This window comes from Phaethon lepturus, unplaced genomic scaffold (assembly GCF_000687285.1).
Source record: "Phaethon lepturus isolate BGI_N335 unplaced genomic scaffold, ASM68728v1 scaffold51703, whole genome shotgun sequence".
Lineage (NCBI taxonomy): Eukaryota > Metazoa > Chordata > Aves > Phaethontiformes > Phaethontidae > Phaethon > Phaethon lepturus.
This window is the reverse complement of record NW_010530813.1, coordinates 15,308-28,893: the sequence shown is the minus strand read 5'-3', so window position 1 is coordinate 28,893 and position 13,586 is coordinate 15,308. Positions and strand designations below refer to the sequence as shown.

The 13,586-nt window shown below is 37.3% G+C and overlaps 1 protein-coding gene across 1 annotated transcript in view; it reads right to left on the bottom strand.

Annotated features, from left to right (window-relative positions):
* Window positions 1-260: 260 nt before the first annotated feature.
* LOC104618706 (tudor domain-containing protein 1-like) overlaps window positions 261-13,586 on the bottom strand; it is a gene marked incomplete at both ends in the record, with an annotated part of 27,926 nt that continues 14,600 nt past the window's right edge. Inside the window, 10 exon segments of the mRNA XM_010284367.1 lie at window positions 261-364; window positions 5,143-5,310; window positions 5,491-5,712; window positions 6,034-6,201; window positions 7,370-7,480; window positions 7,698-7,814; window positions 8,321-8,566; window positions 9,601-9,771; window positions 9,961-10,071; window positions 11,207-11,329. Coding sequence (XP_010282669.1) covers window positions 261-364; window positions 5,143-5,310; window positions 5,491-5,712; window positions 6,034-6,201; window positions 7,370-7,480; window positions 7,698-7,814; window positions 8,321-8,566; window positions 9,601-9,771; window positions 9,961-10,071; window positions 11,207-11,329 — 1,541 coding nt within the window.

The window sequence follows — 13,586 nt, the reverse complement described above, 5'->3', positions numbered from 1 at the left end:
GCGCTCCGCACCTCTGCCTCCTCACGTGGCCCCGAACCTCTAAGCCAGAGGCTTAAGATGTTATCAACCAAAACAAACAAACAAAAACAACAACAAAGAACGGCGCCTTGAGCGGCGTTTTACCTCTTCTCCGCAAGACTCAGTGTCGCCGGCCCCTGACACACCTGAGGGGCTTTCCAGCAGCTTCCTTTAGGCTTGCATTTATATTGCATTCAGCTGCGCGAGCCTCGCCGCCTCATCTGTCACATCCTGCCGCTTACAATCAGGCCTGGCAGCCACACCGCAGCACCAACCTGCCCCCGGGGGCTCCGCTTCGCACCACCGACAGCCATGAAGTCATTCACTTCGTGCAACCGAAAGCACCCTAGAGTCGGCCCATTTTAAAAATTACGTGTTTTTTTATTTTTACAACTGAAGATGTGCAACCATAGGAATAGAAAAGGGCTCTACAAGTTAATGTTCTGTGAAAAGTCTTAACTTCATGTATTGGAAGTTATAAATAGATACATTTTCTAAGAATAAACTGGAATTTCAGTATCTAATGAGATTATTCCCTAAGAGAAGCTACGCTAAAGTAGCAGATCCCATTCCTAGATCAGCTTTCCTTACTCTGCTTTTTACTTCTTTTCTCCAGGACAGGCGGTGCCCACCATACCCCTCCTGTGCACAGCCCTGACCCTGGACAGCTGAGCAATACAGGAACTCCACAGCAGGAGTAAGGACACAAGATGAGCTGTGCCATGGGCATGCAGCACCTGGACCTTGCTCAGTGTTCAGCTGTTCCCTTTGCTGCAAAGGTCCGACTCAAGAGTGAAAGCAGATGTAATCGGCCTGGATTCCACCCCACGCCCACCACCTAAAAGCAGCAGCCACAATAAAAGCCAAGGAAGAAAGCAGCACCAGAGCAAGTAAATACGGCGGCACTACAGGATGGGCCAGCTTTGGAGAGAACATTTCTGCCTTAACACGATAGGGTCACTGCTCTGAAAAGCTGTAATTCTCAAACATTAAGGGGATCACTGTTACTGTACTTTCAGCCCTTCCCTACCAAGTAAATTTAAGAGATTACATTAAATCTAAATAGAGCCCTAGCCGTTATCTTGAATTTCTTTTCAGATGGTAATGCAGTTCTCAGGTTACAGTAACCTGGAGCTACCGAACAGGGTCTGACAGAGCCTGGCGGGTGCTGAATCCCACTCAGCAGCTCTTCCTGACCCTGTCCCAGCAGTTGGCTGTACTGGAAGCAGAAGGAGCAGCTGAGCACTGTGATGTACAGACTGTACAATGTTCTTGTAAATAAAAAAGTATCTTCAGAAAAAAGTAAAGATATATTTAGGAGGGGAGAAGGTATCAGACCCACTTGTAGCAAGACTTTGAAAGTAGACAGCAAGACGTTGCCTTTCAAAAGTATCCCCTTAACCTGGCAGGCTTAGCCACCATCAAACGTGCAAGTATTGGTAATTGTGCAAAATTGTGCGCTTTTAGTATCTTGCGCATCTCTTCCTACACAAAACTAAACACAGATCAGCAATTTTGTAATCTGCACAGACAACATGCTCCCTTGCGTCTACCTCACAGTATATAGAGTTAGGAATGGAACATAACACCAAGTGCTAATAAATAAATAAAAAGTTTCAGTCAAACCAATGAAGAAAGTATACTCTACTTCCTCCAACAGTGATGCATACATGAAAGTGATCTTTTAAAGGATTAAAAGATTCAGTGCTATACAATTTTTATCAAATTTATACTACTTCCTTTCAGAAGTGCTATGTTATTCTAGAGTTCCAGTTTACTTTTGTTTTTCTTCTCCAGAGAGGACAGAGAAGAATTAAGAAATTTTATTTACCAACAGTGTGGATGTTGTAGTTTAAGCATTTCATATAATAACCTTTGTTCAGACATAATCACACAGGGAAATTTACGTTGAAATTAGATTCTATACTAGCATTTATAATCCATAACTGATAGTTAATCACTTCAAGAACGATTTCAATTTCAGATTAAAAGAAGCAGAAAAAAAACAAGCAAGAAGAACCCAAGACTACATCAAGAAGTCCAAGAGATTTCCACATTTCTTGCTTGATTTGTCTCTACACCAATGTTCCCAAAGATTTCATCTGAAATTAAGGAGTGAACTAAGTGTCTGAACCATATGAAGTCTCACACTTCTCCTTTCCTTCCACTGTCTAGAAGTATTACGGCCAGGCACCATACATACATCTCCAAGTGAAACACCAGCTGCTGCTTTCCAGGGGTTTTTGCCCGAGTAGAGCAAGCAAAGATTCACTTTTCCTTTCTCCTGCTTATAAAGCGTACACAAAGTGACTGCTTTTGACTACTGCAGTCAAAGCCATCTTCTGAAACACAATGACTAGTTCCTAGGAGAGATGGTACGTGGCAAAGCGCACAAGAGCCCCGGGAGGACTAAAGCATCAGTTGCTTCGCATGTGGACAAATGCTTCTGAAAGTCACACTTGTCCCAAGAAGTCAAAGGACAGTTGAGGCAGCCACAATCTTGGTTCAGAACCAGCAGCACAAAAAGAACTCCAGACCCCTAAGTGCAAGCATTTACCTAATTATTAGCTAATGCAAGAATATGATGCAACAAAAACTAAAAGGCAGGAAAAAAAAGCCTGAGGGAATTTTAGTGTAATAAACCAAAGTCAAACAAAAATATTTCACAACAAGTTTAATCTCAAGATCCTTCCAGTTGGCACAAAGCCCAAACTTAAAATACATACTTCAACTGAACAAAAAAAGCTGACCCTGCAGGTTACAATAAGCAAGTATCTACTGTGCTCTATGAACAATAATTTGGCATTCCTTAGTAACATTGCTGCTGGATTATTAAGAAATGACAATTAGGTATCAACAACATTTTAGAGAAATACTGATAATCCAGTAATAATTTGATTCAGTATGTTTGTCATATTGCAGAATAGGACTTTTCTATTATGATGTGAAAAAATTTGATGGGGTAGAAATCCTGACAATGTAGCTACAGACAACAGAACTCTAATACAATTTACTTCAAAACAATATTCACAGATGCATATTACACAGCATGAGTGTAAATAAAGACCTGTGCACATTTAAGTGTTTACTGATTTTTGGAGAGAACTACCTATATGCAGTCCAAGATGAGACTGAGCCTTTAATGATACTGAAACCAAGTTTATGAAGAACAATTTTCATTCTAACTTCAGACTGGAAGTTAGGTTGAAAGACGACTAATCAAGATAAGAGATAGTTTTTCAAGTAAAATTAATGGTATCAAAGTTGAAGCAAGCTTTACAATTACAATAATTTTAAATGTAAGTTTGCAGAATACACTCACAACGCAGTGGCCGTTCTGTAAAGTTATCTGCATTCAACAGCAGAATAAAAGTCAAAAAGCTTAGCAGCACACGATGGTGTAAGACAAAAAAAGAACAGAAAATTTATCTTGCAGCTTTGAAATCCTTCGAGTTACATAGTTATTTCACAATAACAATCCAAGCATACAGATAAATACAGGTACTTAAACAGCAGAATTTCTATAATGCAAGTCTCATTTTTAAGCTGACAAAAACACTTGCTCTTCCAAAAAAGGAACTGCAGCAATCTGGTGTACATACAAATGAAATGGCACATGTCAGAGACTTAGTGATCCAACAGTTTTTTCATTTCAGTGAATCCATCTGGATTCCCATACTTGTTTAAAAGGAAGAGTAGGATCTGTTCATGCTTTTTAAGCTGTGGAATAAGCAGAAAGAATTAGAAATATACAATTTTTTTTTTTTAAATTGCTGATTTCAGATTAGGGTAGATCCTAAAACTACAGACTCAGCTAAGTCCCATATTAGTTCAATGAATATACAGTTCACTTCTGCTGTAAAATCTTCTTGAGGGGGAAGAAGCCAGCGGAATTATAGCTGACTTCCCCCTTACCCCCCTTTTCTTCCTTCCCCCCCAAAAGAAGAAACTTCCTTGAACCAAACTGATGAAACACTCAGATTAGGACTGAGATCAGGATGTTAAATCTGGCTATTCACACATGTCCATTTCCTGATGTTTTCAGTTTTATTGGAATCTTCCATCTTCTCTTCATCTGTCATGAGACTCTGAGCCAAACTTATCCAAGTAAGGCAGGATGACAGAAAACAGAAAGTGACCAAATTGAAGTCAGAAGAGACATTAACTAGATTAAACTGGAAGATCAAAGAGATATAGAAGGGGAAGGGGAAAGGAGGTTCAACAGCCTACAGGGGGACAGAGGAATCAACTACATTCAGGAACAGCATAGTTTTACAGCCTTTCTGCCACTGAACTGCTGGTAACTACGCTTACTCTGAAGTGGTAAAGGTCTAAAATGACCTTAAACAGAAACGGTCTTCTCCTGCCTCCAAAATATCATACTGCATAGTTTTGCTTTTGACCCTACTGCCTCTGGCTGGAGAGAGCAGCTGAAGTTCAAAACACCCTTGGATAGGGGGTTCTGTCTTTAAAATTAAAAATTTTGCTCACTCCTCTGACAAAGATCCTCACTTTGAGAAAGGCTGATGCATCTTTTCTGGTATACTTTAAGTTACTTTTAGTAATCTAAAGTTCTAGTTTTTCAGAAATAGCCTAAGTTAAAATAAAAAATGAGAAAACTTGAAACCAGAAAGCTTTCAACAATTACAGGAATATACTATATCTGTAAGAGACACTTCCCCCCCACAAAAAAAGGGGAAAAAGAAATCTTGCAACTCGCAAACACTGTTACAAATTCCAGTATTCTACTGAACTTCGATTCTCAGCCCTAGCTCCATGATTGAAACTGTGGCACATATTAATATTAATCTTTTAATTTTCTTACATGTGCAGCTGTCTGCCAAGTTATATCCACAGCAACACAGAGCCATATTACTGAAAAGTCCAGCTGCCCTTTGTCCAAATGACACAGTTTATACAAAACACTGCAACTGCCTTTACACAACAGACAAAAGTAACACTCCTGAGCCTTCATATTCTAGAAAACAAGAATAAAGCTGTATGTGTGGCAAAACATAGACTAATGAAGTCTGTGTGATCTATATGCTATCCTCCCTCAGCTTCAGGGTGCTCTAGTTATTACCACCTATAAAACAAACTGAGAAAAAGTGTCAGGATATTCACTTTGTGTATCTTCAAAGTTTTGGTTAGCTATTATCTCCCTACTCCCATTTGCCTCCCACATAGGGTTTCCTTTAAATTCTGGAAATGTAAGAAAGCAGGTCTTGCTTTGACTGAACCTTACTTGCGTTTTTAATTCTGTGCAGCAACATTTGGTCTCACATCCATTGCCTACAAAAAACAAAGCAAGTGAATGAGCAAAATACATGTGACCACTGCTTCCCTAATTTAAGAGGTGAGGTGTGGAATTCTCCACGATTTTTAAAAGGAAAAGTCACTCAGACATCCCCCATGCCCACAGTTCTTCATATTAAAGTTTAAATTAAGAAGTAATTAAGTGAAAGTAAGTACCTTGATGCTCAGTATGTAAGTTTTCAGCACTGCAGGATTTGACCAAACCTTCCATTACCAGTTTGTCAGCTACATTCAGACTACCATTTTCACAAAGTTTTTCCACTGTTACTAAATTAACATTTCCATTAATCCCTTTCACTGTAATTGTGACATATTTATTCAATAACATTTCTTTCAACTTGTCAAGTAATAATGGAGACCACTCAGCTTTCTCTATTCCTGAAAAAAAATGTGTACAATCAAGTTTGTTCTATAAATGATTCCTTTATAATGTGACTTTAATCTTACAAATAATGCTATCACTGTTTTTGAAAATATGTTTTCATAATATAAAGACCTTAGATTCCACAGATAATTAACTAAAAACATGCTTTGTAAAACAGTTTTTGTAGTATTAATTAGTGTACTATTTCAGCAGATCATCATGTTGTTTGTCAGTATTAAGGAATGAACATTATCATCAGAATAGACACAGATTTATAGTGTTCAAGGGAACAACAGGTCAGGGTTTTTTGGAGGTGGTTTTTTGGTTGTTTTTACCTGCAAGCGAACATGTAATTGTCTGAAAAGGCAGCTTTAAGTAGGAATCAGTGATCGGCAGCACCTTTGAAAGTGGTAAAGTTTCTGTGTTCCCATAGTCTGCATATAGTACTTTCACTACAGACTGAGAAGCTTTTAGAACAAGAGCTCTATACCAACGGCCATCACCTGAGAAGATTGGGACAAGAAGAATCACATGTGAAGTACCATCTTATAAACACAGCTTATCCCAAGAACAAGAATCAGTATAGTTTTCCATGAATCTTTAAATACTCTGGTACATACAGAAGTCCACTTGACAAGAAACAAGCCCATAGAAAAAGGGAACAGTATCTGATTGCTGTATTGTAAAGGTTTAAAGTGTTGCTTTCAGAATTTTCCTCAAATTATACATACAAGATTTTTACTACAATACTGTTCTAAGGATGCTTGCCAACTGTATTTCTAGCTCCTTACCTTTGTCTTCCAACACATATTCCCCCTCAAAACATAACCAAAATTAAAAGAAAAAAAAAAATCCTCTTCCCCCAATTATCCTGAAGAGCCATGAACAAACAAAAAAAATAATTAAAAAAAAAATCAGGAGTTAAAAACAACTGTCAAACACTTAGGTATACTCTTGTGGTCTGCCTAGTATTTTTTTTAAATTCATCTATCCTGTTTTCCATGAGCTGTCATCTGATCTAACACCCAAGTTCATTTTCAGCACTTAGCCATCTCCTGTAACAATCCACATGCAGTCAACATTTTTTATGAGTCAACACTACTTTTTTTTTTTAAATATCAAGCTAATATCAGCAGAGTGTCCCCTCTTCTGAAAGACTAAGACAATAAATTAAGTTTCCCCACTGTTCAGAATACTTTTGACTTGAAGTAACAGTTCACTAAGCTTGGACAGCTTGTTAGGGTAACAAGGCTGAATTGTTCCCATAGCCAGTGTCACAGATCTATGCTCAAAGAAAGCGGCAACAAAAAAACACCCAGGCACCCACAAACCAGAAGTGGGTCTGTATAGCTGCAAGTGCACTATTGCTCTGCCATTAATTTCGTGCCCCTGTGACTCAGGGCAGCACAAACAAATTTCAGTTTCAACAGCAACTAGCTTGCTTTCCTCTTAAAGCTCCATACATTTTGCAGGGCACAACCTATTCCTTATTTTCTCTCCCAGACTGTCACACTGTTTCTTTGCCCCAAAGATGCAGCCAGGCTACCCTTTGTAACAGAATTAAGAGATCTGTAAGCACTTTAAAGTTAGCGTTTTTACTTTTTCTAAAGCAAAAATGGAAGTTGTGTTTTACACTGGTCAAGGAAATAAAAGAACAAATGACTATCTCACCTGAAAACCTGGCACAACAGGCTTCACCCAGTTTTGGTTTGAAGGGCTGGTTCTTACAAGATTTACAATAGCCTTCTAGTTCAATCAACTGCCTATGTAGCTTTTCTTGATCTACAGAAAAAAAGACATTTTATAACTAACCACATTTAGGTATAATGAAGACCATACTTTGAAGCTCCCCTGCTCCCACCTTTGGCATTTTTAATATTTTTCTACCATCCAAGCTACATTTCCATGTGGTTCAGTTCACTACAAGTATTCATTTTCTTAACTAGCTTGCAACAGTGACTTCTTACTGATATTAGGAAGAGTGAACACTTTTTCTTACCTTTAGTTTGAACTGGCACAGCATAGAACAAATCTGGGCTTACAACTTCTGTTACACAGACAGATACGGTTTCATCTATAGCCAATTCAATCGACTTCCAGTGCCCAAGTGAGGTTTCTAATAGAAATAGTAAGAAAATGCAGTGTACCACTTTCCTCCAAGCACAAACATATTATAAATAACTGTCACAGAACAACTTCTTAAATTTGAGACAACTGCATGTCTTCATTTCAGGAAGAGAAAGATAAAGACAATTCATGCTTAATTTGCTGTTCATAAACTATTAGCATATAAGAGTAGCTAAAGCCAAAAACACCTCAGAAAAATAAGATATTGTGAAGTAAACAAGGGAAAAGTTCTAGTCCTAGCAAATTTGTAATTCTCTACTATCAGATATTCAAACAGCATTCAAGGGAAACCCAGTGATTTTTATCTTTCTCTTTTTGTCTATAATGCCACCTGCAGGGCAGCTTGTGTTTAACTGTAAAAACTGACAACATAATCAAAACTACTTGATTATTTTTATTATTGATATTAGCTATAGTTAAACAGCAAGATCACTGTTAAAGACTGGAATACTGAAAATTCCTGTTCAATCTAAAAGTTAACATTCATTTAATTACCTTTTTTGTCAACAGACTTTTTTGGGGAGTTATTTTTATCTTGTAGAACTTCCTTTACAGCCAGTTTTTCAAAAGTTAGTATCTCATTGATCACTTTTGGATGACCTGTGGAATTGTCAATAAGCTCTACACCTGCCCCGTCTCTGGAAAGGGAAGTCACTCTGGCTTGGAGCTTTATCCCTGCAGTGTACATATGAAATCTTGCTGTAGCTTCTGGAATCCATTTGCTATTACCAGGCTTTATACCTAGGAAGTAGGAAAACTGTTCAAAATACCTCCATTAAGTGACTTTCTTCAACATTACATTTGTCTTTTTAAAATCCACATCCCCCCCCCTTTTTTTTTCCTGTTAAAGCACAACTTGACATACCAAGGGTACTTTTACTACCTTAGGGATACACACTGTACTTCATCCTGTTAACTGGTCTCCCTCCTTCTAAAAAGGACATATTTCCTCAGGACTCCCAAGTTTTGTTTTCTACACTTTGTGATATTCTACCAAATAAATCCTTGTGCCTTAGCACAAACAACACTGTTAAAACTGTTTATGAATCAGTTTAATATTTCCTTTTTATCAAAGAAGCAGAAAAACAAAGGGTTTTAAGAGACAAAAAACACACCAGGAGAAGACACCTTGATGAAGTGTGGTTTAGAGCTTTTTCCTGTTTCCACATTTGTAAACCAAATAGAATACATTAGAAAGAAAGAATAATTCAGTAGAATTTTGAGTGATTTGGTGTGGAAAAGGAAGAGGCAGAGAACTGGTAGAAGACTGAGAATGGCAGCATGGTGCCAGCCTCTGCAAGAATCGAATTAAACACCCCTACAAAGAACTGAAAGGCCAACTTTCTTCGTAAAAAGATAAGCTCCTTTGCCTGCAAAAGTTTTGTGAAATAATTAAGTTGCACAAAAGCACATTTACTCCTAGCAAGGCAGAAATCAAAAGCTAGTAAGCACTACAGATGAAACAAAACTAAATGACAAGTCCCCTTGGACTGGTAAATCAGTAATTAACCTCCATGCACTGTCAGGAGCTCAGGGAAGAGCCACCATCTTTCTGTTAAATGCCAGTCTGCTGTGTGGTAAGGCTAAAACAATGGCTCCAGCTATTTCCAGAGGCTGTAAGTAACAGAGACAATTTATTATAAAACAAAAAAACCTCCAACCCCCAAAAAACAGAGTTCTGTGATGTATACCCTGTCATCACCTCCTTTCCCCAAAGCAGAAAGACTCTAAATGCAATAGCTCTTGTAAGAGAAAGAATCCATAGGAAGATCCACCTGACAGCCAGCATTTAATTCCTTGAAATGGAAGTTTTAGGAATGAGGGTGAGATCTGACGTATTTTATCCAGTGGTACTTCCTCAACATTTCCATAGTCCACAAAGCATACTTTAACAGTTCCATCTGAAGTAGTGTTCTGCACCAAAGCACGGTACCAGTTACCATCATCTAATTTAAAAAAAAAAAAAAGAAAAAAAAAAAATTACTTCATACATTTAGTAACTTTACCAGCATTTATTTTTTAAATAAATAAATCAAATTCTTTGCTATCCTCTGACAATGCAAACTATCAGCTATCTATTATTTTTCCTTTATTTTTACCGTGTAAAAAGAACAATACTTTAGTCTGTTACTTACCAGAGAAAAAAGCACAGCAAGGTTCTCCATTCTCAGGCTTAAAATCATTTGGTGGAGTTTTCTGACAGTATTCAGACAAGGATTTGTTAAGTAAGTTTAGAGCAAGTAACTCTGAAATTTAGAAATAAAAAACCCAGATAAGATTAACAAAATAAGATTACTTGAATTTTATCAATACTATTCCCTGTAAAGCTTACGTATAAAAGATTTCATGGGAGATTTCTGTGAATTCTAGAATTTCATAAAAAAAAGAACTGTTGATACTGAGTTAACAATTTAACTTGCTAGACAGACTTGTTAGCAGGAATACCAGAGATAGCTGATATTTACTGACAAATTGGTTCAGTATGATAACAAAATGACCAGTAATTCTTCCTGCTAATCCAACAAGCACCCTTCACTCCAGAATCTAGACTATATTTTACAGCCAGACAACATCATGGGAATTACCTACTTCAGCCAGTGCATATGACATTATGGGATCTCACCCTGCTCGGCTTATTTTTTTTTTTTTTTAAGTCCTTTAGCCTGCTCTATAACATCACATTTAGGGAGGAATTCAGTCATGTTTTAAAGGCCATAAGCCACCAACAATCTATACTATCCCTAGATAAGTCAAGGAAAACTTCCCTCACTTTTTAAGACCTGCCCTATTTTTTTGATTTGAATACATTTAGCTTCTACTTCCAGCCACTAAATTTCATCATGCTCTTTTCCTAGTAGGTTAGAAAGCCAGTGACTATCAGAAGTCTTCATACATGCAAATAGAGGAACAAGATTTTTTTTTTTTGAGCTTATCAAAGAAGAAGTCAAGTCTTAAAAGCTGCGTTTTCTAATTTTCATGTTTTTTTATCTCTTTGAATCTTTGTAAATTTTTATAAAGTAGAACAGGACAGAGTACTAGGAGAGCTCCAGAAAATATTGTATGGGCACAGGGAACATGGCTCTTATTTGCTATCTTTTGTTTAGATATCCTTTGCCTAGGTTATGGTAGCTCTTTTCACTTTTCTTTACATTCTTAGTTGTATTCAACTACTTACCTTCAACATTTTCAGACTGCGATCTCAGTCACTACATACTATGATACAATTTCTTCATCATTCCACTTGTATTCTTAGATTAAAAAAACTCAGAGGTTAGCCTTGGTGCTATAAGCTCACTTGAAACCATAATGCATTAGAATATAATAAATGACAAATCAGGAAGCAAAGAAACTAGCAGAAAGAAAAAAGCTGAATAAACTTACCACTGTTATTTGAAATCTGACAGTAGAATTCTCCAGGATTGTACAGCGTACACACTACGACATCTACTGTTTGTTTAAGAGTTAATTTACTCCACTTGCAAATTCTTTTGTTCTTTGTGTCCTCTAGAGAGGACAGAGAAAAGTAGAGGAAGGAAGAGAAATTAAAATAATTTTTTACAGGAAAAAAAGTTATACATCCTGAACACTCACTCATGTCCTCAAATTTCTTGTTATAAATAATCCAACAGACTAATTACCAGCGAGAGCCTCTTCGCAGAATAAAAACAAGAGAAATGTGCCAGCTGCTTAATGTATTTGATCACTACTGAGAAGTGCAGGGCAGAGTGATCACACGAAGAGGTACAGACTAGGTGGCAATAACCTGAGCAAGAGGGACTCTGGGGAACCTTGATTCCTGGGAAACAAGGGTAAGGGGCACAGAAGAGGGAAAGAACTGTGACTGACAGAGTACTGGAAATGGTCTAACAAGAACAAACACAAAAGATTAATAGAAAGACTGGTTGCAGATATTTGCACTGTATCATACACTCAAGTACGATGAAAAAAGCGTATTATTTAACACAAGTTGTAGAACAGACCATGTGAAAACTAAATTATGGCACATTGGAAAAGCCATTATTTCCTCCATTAGCACATTATTAATTCTTCCTGTATTTTTCGTAGCTGTTAAGTTTGTTACAGCTTGTGGTAGGCAGCAGCATGCAGAATTACTGTCGGCCTTTTTACAGCTTGAGTCCAAGTGGCTGACCTTTCCAGTTTTAAGAGTTTGGAGGTTTTTATTCCTGAAAGTGAAGCTCAAGAAAGCTTTAACCTTCAAGGATGGTCATGCTGAGATGCTGTTCCACCTGCCCAGTATTGTGTCTGACAATAGATTACTTTAGGAAGTCATATTGCCAACATTGCCAACAAGCAAAGAAAAAACCCACAAAACAAAGCACACCTCACCACCAAAAAACAAAATTCAAAACAATCTCAACAGGCCCTCAAATCTTCTTTATTTTCCATGGAATAAAAGACTGTCTTTCACACTGTAAGCAACTGCCAGATCCGTACTGGAAAGGTCAAAGCACAGTCAGCATATTTCTCAAAATATGCTCAAAGTAGTAGAAGCTGGTTGAATTTTCCACTCCAGGAGGAAGAAAGATTGACAAGAAAAATAAAAATTAACAAATGGCTCCAAGTGTACAGACAGCTTTAGGACGCTTAAGAACTATGAAATATAATTGTTTATTCTTTCATGTGATGGTAAGTTTTCTTTTAAACCAAAAAAATGCATTCTTTCTTAATTTCTGGTAAATTAACTAAAATCTACTTTTATACCATGCTGGATCCAGCAATCTCAGATTGCAAAATAATTTTTCATTAACTTGTTTCCATTATTTAAACGTAATGATTCAAGTTGACAGAGAAATGGATCTGCTGAAATTCCAACATAAAAAGCACAAGTTTTAAAACATGTAAGACAAAAGTTGATGATCTGTTTAGAACCTGCATTCAAAAGCTTCCGCTGAGTGCAAGAAATTAAAAAAAAAGGTGAGAAGTAACCAAGAAACATATGAAGTACAAAACAGGTCCAGGATGATAGCCACAGATCAAAATGTGTTCGGATATAACTGTGAAAGTTACTTTCATTTGAATTTTTTACAAGATACCTTACCCTTCTGAACAAACAGAAGGAATAACCATGCCCTGGCCACAAAGCATCTAGTGAGGAAGATCAAAATTAAGGGCTTTGGATATAGCCTTGACAAAAAGGCTTCCCCCAGTTTTCATTACAGACGGATCAGGAGAGAATATATAGTTTTACCAGACGCAGGATGGAAAAGCGGGACTTTAACATGCGTCATACAAAGAAAGTTAGGTATCTTCCCACAATACAAAGAAATCTCACATAAAATTTGCAAGTTTCTCAAATTGAAGCTTTTGTCATTAAATGCAAAATTTAGGCCTTGAAGTTGAATAGGCTACTGCAGTCAAACAAGTTTTCAATGACTAAATATGGGGGTTTAGGCATAAAATACAGGACAATGAAGATGAAATACTATTTGAGCTAAAGGACAGGGGCATAAGAACAAGTATGTACTAACTAGTCATATCCTACTTCAACTGGAACTTACAAGACTTCTAACCAAGGTAAGTGAAATACTAGTACAGTCTTCCAAAAGTAAGCAATTGCAACTTTTTTATGTATGCATGCATATATATACACACACACATGGACACACAAGCAAACACAGAATTTCTTCTTCATGGCAAAGTTGTCATGGCTAAACTTCAGACCTGTGAAAACTAGGCTTTCATGAGCCAGATGGGAAAGTTCTTACCAGTTAAGAACCTGCATTCTTTGTACCCACTCTAG